Source organism: Triturus cristatus, chromosome 6 (genome assembly GCF_964204655.1).
Source record: "Triturus cristatus chromosome 6, aTriCri1.1, whole genome shotgun sequence".
Classification (NCBI taxonomy): domain Eukaryota; kingdom Metazoa; phylum Chordata; class Amphibia; order Caudata; family Salamandridae; genus Triturus; species Triturus cristatus.
Genome location: NC_140589.1, coordinates 1,636,850,985 through 1,636,872,400, shown reverse-complemented (window position 1 = coordinate 1,636,872,400; position 21,416 = coordinate 1,636,850,985). Strand labels below are relative to the sequence as shown.

The 21,416-nt window shown below is 45.0% G+C and overlaps 1 protein-coding gene across 6 annotated transcripts in view; it reads right to left on the bottom strand.

Moving 5' to 3' along the window:
* THADA (THADA armadillo repeat containing) overlaps nucleotides 1–21,416 on the bottom strand; it is a 1,526,823-nt gene that overhangs the window by 1,342,557 nt on the left and 162,850 nt on the right. For all 6 annotated transcript variants that reach the window (XM_085612787.1, XM_085612792.1, XM_085612789.1 and 3 more), the window contains one exon: nucleotides 14,477–15,168. In XM_085612787.1, the coding sequence (XP_085468913.1) occupies nucleotides 14,477–15,168 (692 nt within the window). The remainder of the gene's footprint in view (nucleotides 1–14,476; nucleotides 15,169–21,416) is intronic.

The window sequence follows — 21,416 nt, the reverse complement described above, 5'->3', positions numbered from 1 at the left end:
CATGTGTATGTATAAGATGTGCAAACTCTTTTATGATCTACTGTGCTGGCATATGTATAATAACCAAGCTTAATGCCCTGCGACAGAGCAACGTCCACGGTTTCTCCCTTTCGCATAAGTCTCATGTGCTGCACTGGTTAGGTCTCGCCAACCTGACAGCTTATAGTGGTCTGTTTGCGAAAAACCTTTTGAGGGCTATACCAAGAACCTATAGTGGACTTAGAACCCTCCCACTGCTTCCACTGGTTGGCTTTGCTTTCACTCTCATTCGCTTGCTTCTTATTCAACCATTTCCTTTCTTATGTTTGTTTTTCCCTTGGCGCATAACCTCTTTACAATCCTTTTGACTGACTGACTTGAATCCTTCCATTGTGTATATTTAGGAGCTGCTTTCCCCCTGCCCTAACCAGGTGACTTCCTCCTATTTCTGCTAGCTGACCCATCACTTCGGCTACCCTGCTGCTGAATGCTTTCATTGTTTATTATATTTTATTTTCTAATCTCTGGTTCCTCCAAATTCCTTGCTTGTTCCCCAATAGTGGCCTTCAAACTGCACACTTTCAGCCATGGAGGTGTTTTTATCCTGTCATCGAACTTATGAAGTAAACTCCATGGCTGGTGCAAGGAAAGTCTGCAAATCTAAACACTGAATTAAGATTGGAAGTTCTTGCACAGCGAGCTTGTATGTTCAGGAGTATTTAGAATTTTAAAGAAGAGATACATTGACAAATTCAGCTTTTGAAACTGATCTGGCCTTTTTATCACTGCACATCTGAAATAAATGAACACAAAAATATTGGCCAGGAATATAGACTTTATTATTACTATCTTCACCCCATTGGTTAACAATGAGGTTACCAACCGGCTGATGGGGTGCACATCTGGCTCCCCTAAGGACCCTTGTCCAGCGGCAAAAATGTCATCGGAAGTAATCTCTAATACCCTCACCCCTTTACTCAACCTCGTAATGGGGACGGGCTATTACTCTTAATCTTGGAAAACAACTTCAATCCTACCACTTATTAAAAAACCCAATTTAGAGCCAAACGATCCAAACAACTATAGGCCCATCTCCCGCCTCCCTTTACCGGCTAAAATCATGGAGAAGGCCATGAATATGCAATTAAGCCTGTTCCTTGAGAAAAACAACATATTTGACCCCTCGCAATACGGGTTCCGCGCAGGGCACAGCACGGAGTCAGCATTGATAAAAGCCACGGAAGAGGTTCGTGAGGCTGTGGACCAGGGAGGTTCAGCCATCCTGATCATGCTTGACCTGTCAGCAGCCTTCGATAAGGTCCACCACGAGGTGTTGATGGGTCGTTTATCGAAGGCCGGGGTCCAGGGCCTGGCCTGGAACCTATTGAAATTCTTTTTGGCCGACAGAGTACAAACAGTAGATCTAGGAGGGGATCAATCAAAACCATTTGCCCTTCCCTGTGGCGTCCCACAGGGATCCTCCCTTAGCCCAACGCTTTTCAATATTTATGTGAGACCACTGGCTGCCCTTATACGATATTTCGGCCTATTTTTAACCTCCTACGTGGATGATACACAAATCGTGCTATCTGTACAGAGAAGCAAAGAAGCAGAAAAGGCCACCAGCTGCCATGATTGCATGGCAGATCTGCTAACTGCCTGAAGTTGAATGCAGGCAAAACAGAGGTGATCTTTATCGGGAACAATCCCAACCTCTGGTCCCCTGCCTGGTGACCCAGTGAGATGGGCCTCCCCCCACCACCCGCACTTAAGGTAAAAAAATCTGGGGGTGATTGTGGATAACACTCTCTCATTTGGGGACCAGGTTAGCAGAGTGGTGTCTACCTGTTTCTTTATTCTGAGAACACTGAACAAAATCAAGCCCCTCCTCACGGATGATAGCTTTAGATCAGTTGTATCAGCTCTCATTCTGTCCCGTCTGGATTATTGCAACAGTGTGTATTTGACGATCCACAAGAAACCTCTTAATAGACTCCAGATGGTACAGAATACGGCAGCGACGGAGGTTGCTGGCTCGGAGTGCGGGCAAGATGGTGGCTAGCCGGCTGCATAGCTTCGGAGGCGGCGATTAGCGACGGCCGCGGACGAGCTTCGATTGCGGTGTGGTCCGGCATCTACCTGTTGCTGGTGCCAAGGACTATGACGGAGGGCTCGACGGCGGCCAACCGAAGCTTCTGAGGTACCCGGCGGCGGCGAGGTGAGGGGCCGTGACAGCGGTGATCCAGAGCCGGATGAGCGCTCTCAGTGCTGGTGTGAGCGGGGCGGCTTGATCCGCCGGCTCATTACTCGGAGGAGGCAGCGGGAGACACGCGCAGCTGGACAAAGGCGGCCGACTTGTGACTCATATTGAAAAAAGCTCTTACCTTTGGTGCTGGAAATAAATAACTGACAGCATAGAGGGACGATCCCGGTTGCAGTCCTGGTTGGCGCAGCAGCGTTTTGTTCAGAAGATGTACCTGCTCCCCATATGCATACCCAGCAGGTGGCTTCCTGGCATTACATTACGGATGTTCACCAGATAGGTGTTCCCTAAAGCTTGCACCTAAACAAGACACAGGCAGAGGGGGCCGATTGGACACTGCTGTTTGGCCGACAGATCAAAGCATTCCACAGCTACAGTGCAAGTTCTAAAGGGCCGGTCTGCTTGCTGGGTGGCCCGAGTTGAGTGTCCTTTTGGTGCCGGTTGGTCGGTGGATTGAGCCCCATGAATAATACCTCCACTTTGATAGGGTGCGGGTACACTGATCTTCAGCTGCAGATCAGCACTGTGGTCGAGTTTACTGTCGCTGAGTGCGCCCGCCACATTGCACGGTAATCGGAGGGGGAAATGTCTACGGCCGCGCAGCGGTATCATCAGCGGCCGCTCTAGGGAGTGGCATCGGACCGATATCCAGTCTTCACGGGAAGGGCGTTGATGTGTCCGCCTGCAGTGATCTCTGGACGCCTGTGGGGAGTCTTGGCTGCAAAGCCTGCTGGCAGAGGAGGCCGAACCACGGGGAGCTGAGGAGCCGCTGGTTGCCACCGGAGGTGGGTTATCTCCCCATTGACGGTGGAGGATTGGAAGGGCCGCCATTTAATGCCTGAACACTACCTATAGAGTACCTGTGTACTGGGTTGTGCCTCGGAGGTGGTGGGAAGACCCAGTGTAGCACCGCGATGCCCTGGCGATGGGACTGAAGGAGCTGGATGCTCGAGTGGATGTGTAGCTGTTGCCCTGCAATAGAGAAGAATCAGGAATCCTCACAGAGAAGTCCTGTGGCGGAAAGAGCTGCTCTGAACACCGAGGATACTTGTTTGCGCTGGTGGGCTATACAGTGGATGGTGCAGCTGCCTGCCAGCCGACGGGGAGACGCTGGACTTGTGGAAGTCGGCGGCCGAGCACCCTAGAGAGCAAGGTGGGAACACTGCTGTGGTTCGGGCCCGAGCTAGATGTGTCTGCTGTATGTTGAGGACTGGAGCCGGTCGCGTGCGTGCCCACTTTGGCGGCTGCCCGTAGGGAGGGCCACGTTGCCTGACCAGGGCCTGATCACTGTGAACCGGACTGTGGGAAAGCTCAAGCGCTTGAGCGATTCGGCGCTACAGGAAGGATAGCCTGGGGTGCCTGCGGAATCAACAGCTGTACGGCCATGGGAAAGCCGCGTGGCAAGCAGGGAGGAGCGCACCCGGAGCCGGACGGCGACATGGGGGAGCAGAGAGCGCAGGGGAAAGCCGACTCGTCTCCTGAGGGGATGATGCAACAACAGATGGATCAGATTCTCTGGGCGATCACTGACACGAAGGAGGCGCTTCAACAGGACATTGCTCAAGTGTCTCTGGGGCTAGGACTCCTGCGGGCGGACCATGCGATGCTGGTAGATCGGGTGAAGCAGACTGAGACTACTCTGGAAGCCCTGGAACCATCGCAGAAAGCACTAGATGTTCAAATGTGTGATGTTATGCGTAGGATCTAAGCACTGGAGAAGAGGGCTGAAGACGTCGAAGGACGCAATAGACGGAATAACGTACGAGTGGTGGGCCTGCCAGAAGGAATTGAAGGGGAAAGTATGCTTGATTATCTGGAGAAAGGGTTCCGTACCGAGGTGGCTCCTGAGGGCCTGACTCCGTTTTACACATTGGAGCGGGCACACAGGGTTCCTGCCCGCCCGTTGGCGCCTGGGAGACCCCCAGGCCTGTAGTGGCCCGTCTGCTCCACTATAAAGATAGAGACCTCTTGCTGCACAGGGCGCGTACGTCGGGCCCATATAAAGTGGACAATAGCAATGTCACACTATTTCCAGATTACACCCTTGAGGTACAGCGCCATCGAGCCTCGTTCCTGGCGGTTAAGAAAGCCCTCCGGGACGAATGCATCCAATACTCTCTGATGTTCCTGACAAGGCTGCGAATATCGTTGGATGGCAAAACGATCTTTCATAACGACCCTGACGAAGCACGGAGTTGGCTGGAATCCTACCGGGCAGGAGTGGGTGCGGCGTGACGCACTGGTGGACAGTGGGTGGATGTACCTCGGCCGCGCCGTGAGCAGCGCTCCAGGAGACGACGCAACAAAGCACAAAGACCCACCACTACTCAAACAGAGAAAGAAAGAATGGTAGTCCTACAGGCTGTGAAAGAGCTGTCCCAGGCGAGTGACACTGAGATGCTGAGACTGACAGACTCTGAAAAGGGCTCGGAAGGATCAGACTCAGATGGAACTGATGCGGGGAGTGTTGCCATGCCGCACATTACTCTCAGAATGGCGGATGAGATTGTGGATGCTTGATCTGATGACATATCTAGTAAGAGGAGGCGGTTGACACGGGTGGAGTTAGCCTTAGGGGGAGACATGGGGGAGCACTAACTGAGTTGCGGGGCCTGTCGGGTTGCTCGGGGTATGTGGGTCCTCGCCTGTAGGGGGGGGGGGAGGAGAGCCTTTCTGGGGGGGTGGATATCCTTTTATAACAGGGTTCGGAGATGGGGGTGTGATTAAGCAGCGGGCCTGGTCTTCTTGGTGTTGGACCTCCTCCCCCTTGTTTCGGTATTAGAGCGACTCTCTGGTAGTTACCAGAGGGATTTTAGGTGGACTGTTTGGATGGGTACTAGCTGTTTGGAGCCTGTTCTGGGGAGGGCCGTTGGGGGGTTGTTTGGGTTTTGCTGGGGGGAGTTCATATCACCGGTGCACCAATGCGGGGAGGGCAGTTACGATGCGAGAACGAATTGCATAATGGGGTCAGTGCCTGAGCTGAAATGTATTACGTGGAATGTACGGGGGATGCATACAATGGTGAGACATCACAAGATTAATGCTTACCTGGTACGTAGAGGGGTGCAGGTAGCTTTTCTCCAGGAAACCCATATAGATAAAGCGAAGGCCGGGCGTTACCGCGCCGTTGGAGAGGGCAGCTTTTCTACACAACGTACTCTGCCTATGCCAGGGGAGCCCTGATCTGGGTGAGGGCGGGGGTTCCTTTCCAACCGACCCAGCATTTAGTGGACCCAGAAGTGAGATATGTGGCTGTCATGGGTAGATTGGATGGGAGGGATGTGACACTGTGCAGCGTGTATGCCCCCAATGTGGAACAGAAATCCTTTTTTGCTACATTAACGGGAAAATTGGCACCTTTTTTGACAGGCTCAGTGTTACTAGGGGGTGATTTTAACTCCGTTCTTGATGCTGAGCTGGACAGGTCGCACCCCCCATTACCCCAGGCGCCTGCCCATAAGCTTTCGAAACTTAGGAAGGACTGGCAAGCTGAATGGGGATTAATAGATACATGGCAAGCCCACCACATAGGAGAGCGCGACTACTCTTATTATTCTCCCCTACATGACTTACATGTGCGGCAGGATGCGGTGCTATGCTCTCCGGATATTCATGCACTAGTGCGCAGTAGTGAGTACTTGGCAAAGACAATTTCGGACCATAACCCGCTGCTGTTGCATAGATATACCAAATATCTATAGGCCAATAGCGGCAGTTATTGTGTATGATTTCAATGCCTCCGGTACTGTACTGCCCCTGCTCAATGATGTTGTTAAACTGCTCCGAGAGAGTTGTGTAATTGTTTATACTGTATATACCTTAAGGCGCACAGGTGAGTAGGGAAGACGGGAGGGGGGCGGGGACATTAGGGGAGGCAGCAGGCATCATATTATGCTGAGTAAATGGTTGTGTTATTAATGCTGCATATGCTGCTCATATTTGAAAATTAATAAAAATAATTTAAAAAGAAAAAATAGTGAATGAGGGCAGAACACCCACTAGAAAGTAGGTTAAAAATAATATGTTGTGGGGTTGTGGATTCACCTACCCAGGCGTCAGGTCGTGCTCCACCTCAGAACTGCGCAGCAGATTTTCTGCCCCCATTGAAGGGTAGATTGGGGGGATACCCCCAACCTGCCCACAGAGGTCAGGAAGCCAACTAGACAGAAAGGAAAATGGTCAAAAAGAGAAGGGGCTGGGGTTTGCCCACCAAGGTGCTAGCCATACCTCCACCTACAACAGGGCCAACAGTCATTCTGCCTCACAGATCAGGACAGAAAGCACACTAGAAACTAGGGAAAATTTGTCATAAAAAGGAATAAGGGGAGGGTGGTGGTGTTTAGCCCAGGCATTGGGCCTACGCGCACCCCAGAATGAGCCCAGCAGTCTTCTAGCCCTTCCTGGGGAGACTGTTGGGAGTTTACTCTAAATCTATCATCCACGACAGGAACAGGCCAAACCAGGAACCATGGGAACACCACATTGACTTCATACGATCACAGTTTTCATCTGCTCTTCCTGTGGGAAATAAGAGCACCCACACAAGTAGGGTAACGTTTATATCACAAAAAGTGTTGGAACACAGAATACTAAAACTCTTATCATCAACTGAATTTCTATGCATTTTTGGTTTCCAATGTAAGCCAGCATTACAGAAAGAACACATTTTGCAAAATGCCCTCTGAATCTCAAGCTAGTCTGAGTAATGCCAAAGTCAGAAATGTACAAATAACCACTATTCCTTAAGGTAATATTTAGGGCACATTTACCAAATGCATAGGTTTCATTCATACCCCTTTTTCAATTATTATATAGAAATTACTACAACCAAAAAGTACTTTATGTCACAATGATCAGGAGGATCTAAAGGACGTAACAGAATATTACTTTTGTAAATTGGCCATTGGGGCAAAATTTAAAAGTCTGACCTATTTTGAATTCTTTCTTTTTTTTTCTTCATTATTTTTGATTTCCGCAATAAATATCTTTGAGAAAAACATGAGCGATTTACACAAATGAGCCCTTGCTGAACTGGATTTTTGTTTTCTTTTCAGAAATGTACAGCTTTCCAGATTCACCCATCGTTTCCACAACTGTTTCCATCACTAACTGCAACTAGGTTGAAACCATAAAAAACATGGGAAAAATGGACTGCCACTTAGAAAAATACAAAAGTTGTAGAACTCCATTTGGCCTGGAAGCTAAGGGAGGTTGCGATCTTAGCACAGCAAAGCTTTTATAGATGCCATTTTTAACAAAAAAAAGGACTTTTTTTCTCTCTCATTTAAAAAAAAAAAAAAGATATTTGTTAATTCATTTTGCTATTAATTAACAATTAAATGGCTACCTTTACCCCTTCAGGAGAATGCACAAACCCTGGGTACTTTTAGAAAAAAGGAGCAAATTAGGCTTAGATACCTCTTTTGGAAAAACGTTATGAAGCCTCAAGTATGAAGTGCCCCAATCATCAACAGGGACTCAGTACATTGGGGGGCAGGGAGGGAAGAAGCCTCGACAGCAAAGGGATTAAAGCCCCCTCCCTTTACTAACCCACCATGAATGCTGCTCTAGGCTTTGGTCATCTTTTTGTGTGGTCTAGGCACTGTGTGCAGAGTATGTTTAGTTTTAGCATAACATGCTTGGATACATTTTACTATCCATCTCGTAAGGCCTGATTTGGCAATTGTCTTTTGCAAATGGGTCTTGCAAATGGATTTGGTGTGACCAACATAACTCATAAGAGCCCTTTTTAAGACTAATGTATGCAGTGCTCTTTTTGCCACTGATTTATGTTTGTGAAAGAAAATAGGTCAGTCAATAGTCTGGCTGATATGAAATGGAGAGGTAACTTTTGTCTGTAAATGTAGATTTGTCCTCAGTACAACCGCATCATTATGAACCTAAATGAAAGGCTCGCCCTCTGCTAAAGTCGGCCTTTTGACAAGAATTTAAGAGCACAAACAGAGGTCCCATAAGTCTTGTGAGAACTACAGTAAGATTCCTGGTTGGGACCAGTGGTGTCCTTGGAGGAATAATCCTGGAGGTTCTCCATAAACGCTACTGAGATCTTAAACAAAGATGGATGTTGTATGTTTTGCCTGCAATGAAATGTAAGAGACGTGTATGCTAAACTGACTTTTGCATGTAAGGGAGGCAGCAAATATTATCCTGAACTAAAGCTTGCAGAGGTTGCGTGTGTGTGCTCACAGAGACGTGGCCATATTGGGTCTATATTGTGGTATAGCATTCTTGAGTTGAAGGCTTGTGAGCCCCACACAAAAGGAGCATTTGATCTTCTGGATGTTTCAGGTAACCAAATTCTAAGACCTCAGGTACCGAATTGCAAGGTTAATTTCCTTGAGATTTGAATGTCTCAATTGACCGTGATTTTGCATCAGTTCATCTGCTCATAAGGGCAATTGATTTTGAGGGGGGGACTAACTTTTCCAACAGCACTAATTACCATGGCTGCCTTGCCCATGTCTGAGCAATGTGAATGAGCATCATGGACGTTTGTCTAAGCTTCCTCACTAGTTATGGGATGAGAGGTAATGGGGGAAAAACAGAGGCAAATATCCCTAACCAGTTCATACATAGTGCAGTGCCCTTGACTATATGTGTGGGTACTTGAATGCTAAGCATGGCCATTTGCCATTTCCTGCAGTGAAAAACAGAACAACTGTGGACAACCCCTATTGCCAGAAGCACTTTTGAATTAATTGGGGATTCATTTCCCACTCATTAGCTTGTTGATGCATCTTGGTTAGTAAAGGAGCATGAAAATCTCCTTTCCAATTTAGCATTACTAATGGAAAACGTGCCTTGAGCTTCAGAAATGAAACTGCATTTAAAAAGTAACACGCAGACATTTGGAGCTACAAAGTGAAAGCATGAGGCTTTGATATTCACAGGCTTAGTCAGACGCTTTCCACTTAGCAATTCATGTAAAACATTGCACAAGTAATTTATAGCATGACTTAAATGGGTTTAGTTTAGATTATTGTCCTCACTATGTAAATGTGATTTTAACTTGTAAATCTGTTAATTGTGCATTAGTAGAATATAACTTGTATTAGAATTAGCACGACATTTCATAATGTAGATTAACAGAAAAAGCTCTCGTGCTTTAGCTCTTGCTCTGTGGGTTTCTGTTGGCCTTCGAGATAAGCTAAGGATTGCTTCTCTCCGTGTGAAGAAGAACTCGTCATAATTTACAGCTTGTAACCTCGGAGCCTTATCTATTTAGTTGCTGGAAATGTTTAAACAAGGCCTCATTTAATTCTTTGCTTTAGAGAGAATAGAAAACACAAGTATTTTAAAAGCGTATTGTCATGTTTACTGTTTCTTGCTTAATTAAAAAGTTATTTTGCAGCTCATGTTATGTGTTAAGTTAGAAATAAAATGTTTCTTTAATGGAAGATTAGGAGATGATGTTATATCAAATAAGATGCAGAATATGCCATAGGCAGGATCTTCGCCTGTCCGTTAAGATGATGTATGCAATCTGCAGAGTGGTGGAGGTGTCCTTTGGGAAAACGCTGGATTCCAGTTGGATGAAGGCGAAGTCATGCTCCATGCTTTGTAACATTATTCTTTGATAAATGCATTCCTAGTTAGGAGTTTCAGAACACTTGCAGAACCCTTGCAGACAGATTTAGAGACTGACTGCTGCAGACGAGTTTCAGACTTCGATGCAGAAATGAAGAGAGGGGAGCAGATGTGATTTGCAGATGCAGGGAAGGAGAGGTCAGACCTTGATGGAGAGCAGAACGGAGGCAGACGTAGGCAGATTAGATGCAGGTTTTGTCCATTCGGACTTTTATTAAAATCCCCAAGCTTTATGCTTTGACTAACTGGCTTTGCCAACGCTTATTTGCCCTATGATTTATTTCTTTTCATGGGAGATATTGCAATTTTTATTGATTTAACATCATGGAAAGCTCACTCTTGCTTCTATTCTTGAACTCTGCATGAGTTATGACTAACATCATTTGTGCCTCATTTTCTTTGAATAGGGATTCATTCCTTTATGGAATGCGATGTATGCAATCTATGATATGCTCTGTACTAATTACATTTTTCTATTATCAATTCTGTAACCTGATTGATACCTGAGAGGGCCGGACTGGTGACTGATAAACAATGCAAAACAAATATTTTAAAAAGTAGGCTTTAAAGCTATTTGTCCGCATTGTTCATTTCAAAGTGTCTGCAGCTCTCCAGCGACAAAACTGGGCCCTCAGCAGTGAACGTGGACCCCACCCGGCCACCCCAGCAAAAAATGCCCGGTTGTCATTCCGGCCCCGATACCTGAATAATGAATGAAGAGTCAGAGAAACTTAAATTTTGATTGGAAAATAAATGCCTTTAACACTACTCACAAGGCTCATTGTTGACTGAAATGTTTATTTGCATTATATTAATTGGCCATGTTCATGAGGGAGCTCCTCTGGTCAAAACACGGTGGCCAAGATTTATCACCTTGAGCGTAAACAAGGGTAATGGTAATCAAAGGTAATGATGCCTCATTTCCTAAATTTTCCAAAGAGAGAGATTACTGTGAAATTTCCACTCCGACAATAGCAAGTCCGTAATTTTGTTGTCCACCCTTGACAAATGCTCCGCTGGAAGACGAGTTTGGTTATGATTGGCCCTGTGCCATATTAATAGTGCCAATGCTGACAAATGTAGTGAGTACCTCCTTGCTTATAGATATACACTTTTTGTTGCTGCGGTGTCCGGGTACCCTGAACTGTCAGATTGTCTAGATGAGCTTGGTATCCTGTGAGTGAGGCGTCTGTGGTAGTGGCCACCTGTGGCTCAGGGCAAACAAATGATCTGTCCAGTAACATATTTTTGTTGTTCCATCATTTGAGATTATGCTGAACTCTTGGATCTTTCCATATACTCTTAGCTTGTGACCACTGCCTGGCCAGACACGCCTGTTGTCATGTGAAATCGTTTACAAGGTACTTTCATAGTGCACAAGGCCATCAGCCGCAACAACTCAATGATCATCCTCAATGTTATAGGAGGAGACATCTGAGGGAGCTGCCTCTTAAATGCCACCACTATCTCCTGGTTAAGATAGGCATTGGCAATGACAGGATTTAATGCTGCCCCAAAAAAAGGTTGAATCTGCTGAGGGGAGGGTTAAGACCTTTTGGTACTGACTGTGAAAATTAAGCTGGTTAACAGCGACACAGCTGTCTGAGGGTGTGCTAGACATGGCAGGTAACTGCTACTCTTCATCAGCCAATCATCCAGAAATGAAAAGACAGGAAATCGCGCTGCGGCGCAGGTGCGCTGCAACCCCCACTAGACACTTGGTAAAAAGCAGTGGGGCTGTTGTGACCTCTAAAGTTAGAACTTTGCTCTGGTAGTGTTGTCCATTTACAACAAATTTGACGTAGCAACTGAATGCCAGATGAAAGGGGATGTATGAGTAAGTGTCCTTGAGACAGAGGGTTGCCATATGATATCTTGTGCGGAACAATGGTATGACTTCCTGCAGGGTGGTCATTTGGAAGTGTTCTGATAGTTTGTAACAGTTTAGCAGTCTAAGATAGACTGTACAGTGCTATCCTCCGTTAGGATGAAGAAGTATAAGGAGTATAGCACTTGACCCCTTTGGTGCGGAGGAACAGTTTCTAATGTGCCTTTGATGAGAAGGGTTTGTACCTCCTCTGGCAACAACCTCTTATGTTACCGACTGATGGTGTGATGGGATTTTTGATGGTGTAGTGTGAAACTCCAAGCAGCATACTTACTGGATGAAGTACAGGATCCACTTGTCGGAGGTTATTTCTTTCCACTGTAGATGGAAAATCCTCTTCCTTTGCCCGACAGGTGTTCTGTGAATGGGGGAAATGGTAGGGGGAGAGAGAGGGAGAAAGAGGGAGAGAGAGGGAGAGGGAGAGGGAGAGGGAGAGGGAGAGGGAGAGGGAGAGGGAGAGGGAGAGGGAGAGGGAGAGGGAGAGGGAGAGGGAGAGAGAGAGAGAGAGAGTGTGTGTGTAGGTGTGTGTGTAGGTGTGTGAGAGTGAGCGTGAGATATACATGGATAATGCAGTGCTCAGCAGTGCATGCATGGTGAGTGCAAATGATGGGTGTATATGTGCCTTGGAGTGGTACCGTACTTGGAGGATGTAGTGCTGTGCAGTGCGTGCATGTTAAATGTGTGTACTGGGTGTATGTGTGTCTAGGACTGGTACAGTACATGAGGGTTATACAGTGCTGTGCTGTGTGTGTAGGTTGTATACAGGCACTGTGTTTATGTGTGTCTGTGGATGGTACAGTACATGGACAGCCTTGTGTTTCATTTTGGGTAACCCAGGCCTACATGGTGAAACATGGAGAGGAAGAAGAAAAATCCCCCAGACAGACTTGTGTATTGCTGCATTCCTGTAAGCTGGGTAGGGCACATACTGGAGATGGGAGAGCCAGGCTTCCATGTACACTTCAAAGGGTGCTCTTTCATTCAGTGAGAAGTCACAAGGAAGGGGCATGAGCATATGTTAGGAAGGAGAAGAGGCTGATAAAGGAAACATAAAGAGTAAGGCTGGGGCCCTTGGCTAACGTTTTGATACACATATCGCTGTGGCTGACATCCAGGTGTGAACTCTAGTCATTCCCATGACCTGTGCTGTGGGGCTATCAGCTGCTGTGACAGGCTGCTTGTCAGAAGAAGAGAGAGAAGAGGAGTGGACACTTCAAAAGAAGCAGACCCCCAACATAAACCTAAAAGACTCAGACCCTAAATCACATTTGGTGTCTGGAAGTAGACTAGAAGAAGGGAAATTAGAGACCCCACAAATTGCCATCTGTTGAGCAGACAGGTGGTCTACATGAGGAGGGTAAGCTCTGCAAGACTTCTGACTGTGAGCAAGACTGGGGGCCAAGGTGTGCTAGTCTTCCTGGTGGGTGAGGGGACATCACCCAGGGAATCCAAGACCACCTGCCCGGCAGTTTACCTGATTATCAAGACCAGTGTGCTCTGTGAGGATGAGGGGAGCATCAACAGCTGAGTTAGGTGAGTTCGCCGCACTTGGCCCAGGTGGGCAGTACTTAGCAGGTGCAGAGTTCCTCATAGTAACTCTTGTGTGTCCCGTGGCCATCTAAAAGGTGTTCTGAAACCCACATAGTTGGTTTTGCATCACAATGTTGCTGTTACAAAAGCACTGGTAGTCTACTGATCTTTGAATAACAGTGGTACACTACTGCTTCATATGCAGGTGAAGACTTCAGAGGGTAGGGCTCCAGGTTGGTGTCATCCGGAGGGTCAACATTATAGTCCTGGCAAGGATCTTTGCCCTTATCTGGACTTACAGCATGATAGTAGGCATAAGGCAATTCCAGCCACTGAAGTGAAGCTATTGTTGACTGCAGCTTGAGGGTCCAGGAGCCCCCAAAGAACGACCAAAGGCAAAAAAACCAATCTAATGTGGAGTCTTTGTTCTAGTGCAGTGAGGGATTTTGGGAGGGATCACAAGTTAACTTAAATTTGAAATGTATATTTAAAAAAATAAAAACTTTCAACGTCAGCACCAAACACTAAAAGGGATGAGCAGGCAAAGCATGCGATCTACAGCTAGACAAACTAGAACGTTTTTATGAGTCACTAGGAAGTTAGTATCCTCCTTAAGCCACTCTGAAACTGATGACATTTTTAGTGAGAAAATGCAGTGATGTACACAAAGCTATTACAGTAAATGGCTAGCTCTAAAATATGAACAAGAGATCACTTTTTTTTTTTAAGTGCCAAGAATGCGCACAGCGCAGGCCACATGAACAGCTAAACTCTTTTCTTGGTACTCCAATCCCAAACACTCCAATTCCACATGACTCATGGTAATCCCTTATATCACCAAAAGATTTGCTGTGATGCTCCAAACACAATTGGGTCAAACATAACTGGCAATTTGTGGTGAAGCGTACTGTTCGACTGCAAGGCCCAGGAGATTTCAATGAGCGGACCACCTGCCAAATGCTTAATGAAGCTGGATGTGCAGACTTTTGTTTGTCTCGCAGTGCTTGAAGTAATTCTGGCATGTTTAGAATTAGACAGGACCACTTGAAAGGATTATTAAATATTTCACTATTTCCGCCAAGAACCCTGGACACCTTATTTTGTTATAGACATCTTCTAATTGTATGAATTAACTCATCCAAGTATACAAAAAATGGTAAACATATTTTAAAATACATGAAAAAATCAAATGCAAAAGATGTACTCACCAACATTAGTTACTGCTGAGGTATTTAGTATTTTCACCATGTAGCTTAAACTTTCTGGGCTACATTTTAGTAACTTGGGTAAGTAATAATCGATGATGTAAGTTGTTTGGAGAGGCTTTCCTTCACACAGTAAGAGAAGAAGAGGGGACACCCAGGTTTCATGCCACTGGTCAATCCAGCATTTCCCTTGCATGGCGACCCTGAGGTTATTCTTGTGGTTCACAAACATGGCTTCCAGAAGGTTACTTGCATATGGAGCAAATGACTGGTCACCCATTACGTCTAAGATCTGTGCTGGGATTGTTCTGTCTATAGCAAGTATACTTTCAATGCCAACACAATCCACTAGACATGCAAGTGACGCATATTTACCCTTTGTGTGCCATTCTAAACTCAGCAAGCTCTTCGTTAGTCTGGAAAAGAATGGATCCAGTTTAATATCCAACGTGTCCATGGTTGACATGTGTATTTGGAGGAGGTTTTTGAATACTACTTTTGCCTGATGCCGTACAGCATCTAATGGGTGTTCCCAGTGTGCGTATACATATTCCAGGAGAGTGCCAAGAGTATCTGTATTTCCATTAAGATGGCAGCGAAGGTCTTGGGAGCACTCATTAAGAACATCCAGGGCAGTGCCTGTCCACATGGCTAAGATTCTGGACACCAACATAGCCATACTTGACTCTTTTAACCTAAGAGAGAAATGTTTGCTTCAGATACAATTGCAGACATATATAGAACAAACATCAGCAATGTCCACTGTCACACCATTGCATTTTTCTTTTTTAGTTCAAACGTTTTAAAGTTTTCAATATAATGGAAAATACACAAAGTTGAATAGCATAAAACATCCCCATTTATCCATTTTATCCCATTTCAGACAAAGAATAACAAGCAGATGGTGCAATATAAGTCATCCACCATTGGCTTGAAGAGCGGCCTCTACAAAATAAGATGTTACGGTCTCTGCAGTATTCAAGGTGTATTTGTATTACATTACATAATATTCATATATCCATGACTCCATCAGAGTCTGAACTAGAGGTTAATAAAAAAGGCTATTGAACGTTGCCATTCTTGTTCTACTGATACAATAGAAGCACTCGTCCATAGCTTTACTATTCAAACCATATGGGGAGACTAAGGGGGGGATTCTTTCCATGTTTCGGGGTGGTGCTCGCAGGTATTTCCTTTGAAGTACTACTTTAATGTTACCTCGGTCATATTTTCAATAGAAACGCTACTTTTATGTCTAGCACATATGCATACCTATGTATAATTTGTACCATGTGAGTCATGGTTTTGTCGTATTGTTTATCCGTGTGCTAGGATTGCATTTGTGGGTCGCTTTAATTAATACATTGTTTTACAGACATTTAGGCACTGCTATTGTCCAATTTTCCTGGTTGGGTGATAGAATCCTATTTTTTGTTGAATTCTATGCTTGTCGAGGGGCTCTGATGGTGAGCACAGATGTGCATGCAACCTAGAATCAGCGCCACATGCATGACCGGTAAGAAGCAGACCAAAGCAGTCTGAGACAGGCCAACTGCAGGATTGCACTTTATTCTAGCTTGACATAAAGAGACAGAGTTATGACTGGACTGTTTGAAGAGAGAGAATGTAGGCCAGTAGTGAGATGGGTGTTAATGATGAGAGAGAATGTTCCATTATCCCAAAGTTATTAGTGGAGTAACTTAGGGATCCTATTGACACTAGTGAAGTAACTTTTAGTAAGCACTAAGTCTATAAAGCTCCTAATAGTTGGAGTTACAGTAATACAGCAAAAGGGGTGTGGTGTCACAAATGAGGGCAACGAAAAAAAGCAGATAAGTGTATTTGCTACAATATTGTTCCAAGAAAATAGCAATAAGTGTCACCATGTAAGTTCCCTTTATGTGAACAATAATGCCAGGTTAACAATAACAAAAATAGAAAAAATGTATGCATCAAAGTCATGTTGGCTGCTCGTTCAGAATAAACACTAGGCAACATATACAAAATGTATGATATTTCCATCACTAATTTGGATTACAATATTTGCGCATATGAATATTTTCCAAATAATCTATATCATCTAAGCTTCTCCAGTGCTACTACTTGTTGGACTTGGCCCTTCATGCAGGGTCATCCCCAAACATTTAGCTTTCCTCCTCCTATTTTTCCTGAATTCGTTTTTGTTGATTCTAGGACTCTGTGCACTTTACCACTGCTAACCATTGCTAAGGTGCTTGTGCTCTCTCCTTGGTAACATTGGCATACACCGTATTGGCATATGTAATTTACTTATAAGTCTCTAGTAAAGTGGCACTATAAGTGCCAAGGGCCTGTAAATTAAATGCTACTAGTGGGCCTTCAGCACTGGTTGAATCACCCACTTAAGTAGCACTTTATACAAGTCTCAGCCTGCCATTGCAGATCCTGTGTGTGTAATTTTAACCAGACATTTCGCCCTCGCAAAGTAAACCTTTTGCCAGGGCTCAAACCTTCATTTTTAATACATATAAATCCCCCCCCAGGGTGGGCCCTGAACAGTCCAGATGGTGAAATGTATTTAAAAAGTCGGACATGTACTCTTAAGTTCGTTTTTCACAACTGCAAGGCCTCTCTCTCCCATAGGATAACAAATAAGTTGTCTTATTCCATTTTATAAGTGTAATTTCTTAATGGGAAGAGATGACGGGGTAATTTCTGGTGTCTCTGTAATCACAATTTAAATTCCTAACTTATGGTGAAGTTGGGTTTTAAATTGCAATTCTGAAAATGCCAGTTTTAGAAAGTTGCCATTTTCTTGCCTTAGCCGAGTGGTCCCCAAACTCGATGCGCGGCTCCCTTGACCTATTGCCAATTGGCCACGGTTACCCATTATGTTAATTTTTTTGGGCAGGTGGGGGGAATGTAAGTCCAGCCTCGGGAGTACTTCCATTTTTCTCCTTGTAAATAACTGGGATGAAGCAGATGAAGGTATTATAATCATAAGCAGACTGAAAGCCTAGAAACATGCCCAATGCCTCGGAACTACACACACAAATCTAAGACAACCTCCATATGGAATTAGCATATAGTCTTGTACAGGTCTGACCCACAGCCCAAAGAAGTAGAAGCCAATAGCGCCCCATCCCGTGGCTCTTCTCATAGCCGCTCACCTAGGCCCGACTCCTCAAACATATAGTCTTCTCAAAGTCATTATTGTTTACTTTGTAGTAACTGTACTTTAACTACTATAGCGCTTACTGTCCTTAATGAGGCATGAATCGCTTTTTGGGTGGACAGTAAAACCCTGGGTTAGTGGATTAAGATGGAAATGCCCACAGCCCACATTTATCAGTGTTGCTACCCACCTGCCGGTTGTTAACAGCAGCGGCGTCTCCAGGAAGGACATGACCGTGATTTTGCTGGAAGGCCTCAAGCTACCAGCGATCACAAGTCTATCACCTGACCTGCAGGCAGACTTCACGATACGCAAGTTTGATGTAAATTTCTTTGTCAAAGAGCCATTCTAAAAACTAGACCATCACAATTTAATTGAGCTGTAACCATGTTGAGCATGGTCCAAGAAATTCCCCTTGCACAGAGGATACTGTGCCCTTTGCACACACCCAAAATGGTCAGTTCTTTTACGATACAGTCTAGAGTTTTAGAAACCCTTGAAGTGCAAGGAGAAGGTAAACACTAAGACTAAGGCATTCCTGAAAAGAGATTATTTTCAGGAGACTCTCATTGAATAAGTGGACGTGTCATACTTTGCTGTGTACAAGGCTGCATGGTGATGTTTCCAGAACCCATATAGACAGTACTATGCCTTGCAAAAACTTTTAGTGAGATAGAGAAAGAGGTCAAGTCAGATTTTACAGAAAATCAGGTTGGGTGGTTTGATGTACTTTTCAGAAAGTGTCTCAAAAAAACGAAGTAAACCTTTGATTTTCAAGAAGTGTTCTAGATCGGTTTGTGTTGCCTGCATTTCTGTGACCAAGCAGTGTAATATATACATGCAAGCAGTATTTTTGTGGAGAAGCTGTACATGTGAGAATGCTGCAAGGAGGTAGATGCGTGCAGTTCAACATGCACAGATTTTTAATGTAACCAAAGTAGCGATTGGCATTTTCCTCTTAGTCTGCAAAGGCCCTGGATTAATAAGGCACATTTATTCAACATCTGGCCGGCCGTCACATTGTGGGGCTCATCAACGAAGCCCTGGGAGAAATTTCTCTAACTTTGTCAATCGATCACTTCAGTTTTAAGAAAGCCAAGTACCAAATAGAAGTATATATGTCTTCCCAAAAAGCCAATGCTATGTGTATGGTACATAGAATTTGCCTTTTAAAGATTTCTGTCCCCTCCTAATAAAGGTAAGTGTATTTAGAATTACTATAAATCAATTGCAATTACATTTATGACCATGAGGTTGGGAATTATCGTGTCAATCATTTTTTTAAAGGTTTCTTGAGGCAGACTAATACACATATTGTTAGTTTTCTTTAATTTTAAATGTTTTAATGAATATTTTAAATGTTAAAACTGTTTCTATTGTTTCACTATACCTTAGCAATTGTTGTCTGTTGATCCAGTAAACAGAGCAGGTAGCTTTTATCCCCTACAAGAAACAACAGATTTCTAGAAAAAGGCATTTTCGATCAAGCAGCTGATTCAATACTCATGTCTGCTGAACATCATAGTCAGCTGTGTGCACTCACAGTAGGACCCGCTATGAAGATGTCAAAGTGGTGTTTATTGTGACTAGCATGAGATCTTGGCCCATCAATCGGGTAGAAGCCCAGCTAATCTAAGTGCTCAATAAGCCAGTACATGAATGGTATCTAGACTGTACAAGTGATGTTTGATGGAGCCTCGCATGTACTTAATGTGCTGCCTTTGAAGAACTTCATTGCAGAAGCTACACGCAGGAGCTAGGCAACATGAGCAATGAGCAAATAGCGAGTGGCGAAAGATATTGCGCTACGACTTTATCTTTTGCTTTGGAAAATCAGTCAAATAGAAGGCTCTATTTTCTCCCTGATTTCAAGAATACCGATTTTGCTTGTGTAGAATTCAGTACCATTAATCAGTGGTTCCCAAACTGTGTGCACCAATGGCTAGTTTTGATGATGCATGGGGTGCCGCGGTGCACAGATTGGGAACCACTGGTGCCTGCAGCCTGTCTCTGGGTCACGTAACTGGGTGTGGGTGATAGTTGGGCTTTGTGTATTCCTTCTAGACAGCCACACACAATGGGAGCCTTAGGGGTGACTGGATGGTCAATCGCTGGCAGGATGGGAGGGAGGAGCTGGGCATAACCCCACTTACACCTGAACAGACTGTGCCCTACATCCACACAAAGGGCTGCATACGCCCTGTAGTCTGGATCCAGAAAGGCAGGGCATCTGTGTACTTCAAAGGCATGCCTCTAGAAGCTTCTCCACACTTCAAAAGGCACATCTGTGTATAAAAGAAGGACCTCAGACACCAACTCTTCAGTACACTTCAGGAGCTGTGGATACTTTCCAAGGAAGATGGACTGCTGTGCTGCTACAAGAACTGCCACTCTGCTGCTCTAAAGGAACTGCTGCCATGCTGTGCTGACCTGCTGCCCATTTGCCTGGGGAAGAAGAACTGGACCTGCAACTGAATCTTCAACCCAGGACCCCAGAGTGACTCAAAGGGCTAGTCTGCTGGCCTCCTAATCGGAGCCTCAGGGATATAAAAGGCTCCCCAACAACTCTTTGATCTGTTCTCAGTGAGTTCCTGATCCCCCTCCCCCAGTGGTGCCTCTCGGGCTCTTGAAATCAAGCTTTTGAGCTCTTTGCGACCGAGAACTGGCCCGTTCGCACCAGAATCACACCACTACCATTGAAGTTCAGCACGAGCTGCCGCCAGCCTGTCTCTTCACAAAGCAGCATCGACAGCCCACAGGTGACCACCAATGCGCAGCTCCAGCATACCCGCCCGCAACACCCAGCCTGCTCTTCACACCATGCCAACTGTCGCCTGAGATACTCACCTTGCTCCCTGCGACATGTGAACGGGACTCCCTCCCATGTGAACGGGACTCTTGCCACAAACACCTGAGAAGGTAGACCTTTAGCGGGACTAATCTGGGACTGTTTCCGACCCGAGTTCAATCGCAGTCGCCTATTTTGACTTTGACCCGGTCCAGCACGACCAGATAGCTGCGGTTGGTGCTTTTTGATTTTAGGCGCTATTTGACCATTTATTCTTTAAGAATTCATAACTCTGGTTCTACTTATTGGATTTTGTTTGTTTTGGTATTGTTTTATTTATTAAATTAAGCTATATTGTTCTAACCTGGTGTGGGATCTTTCTGTGTGGTGTTTTCACTGTTTTACTGTCTGAAGTGCTGCACAAATTACAAATCGACTCCAAGTTAAGCCTGACTGCTCTGTGTCATGCTACCAGGGGTTGAGCACAAGTGAATTTGGAGTTGCTGGTGCCATAGGATTGTGATTCCTGCTTGACCAGGGCTCACACCTCAGTCAACCAGTAACCCAATCTCTAACACTTCTCAATTCATATCCTGCATCCATTATTTACTGCATAACTTTATTTAAAGTTTTCACTGTCTGAAGATTGCAACTATCATTTTGCTCAACAAGACAAATATATTCTAATATACAGTATAATGCTCTAAAGTGAATATTTTCTGGCTTTGGCCAAGTATTACAACCCGTGACTTCCTTCTGAAGAATTAGATCTAGCTGCTAAACTACTCCCCTCCAGTATCACTTCCACATTTCACAGTCCAATAACATATAGTTTGTTTTTCAATTACAACATATATGACCTACCCACAAAACTGAACGGTACATCTTGACAGGCCTTCAAAATCCATGTAAAAGCAATATTTCAGTCTGGCTGTTGGTATTTCAAGGGCCATGTCAATTAGGATGAATTCTGCTTTGAGACATAAAATTTCAACTCAATA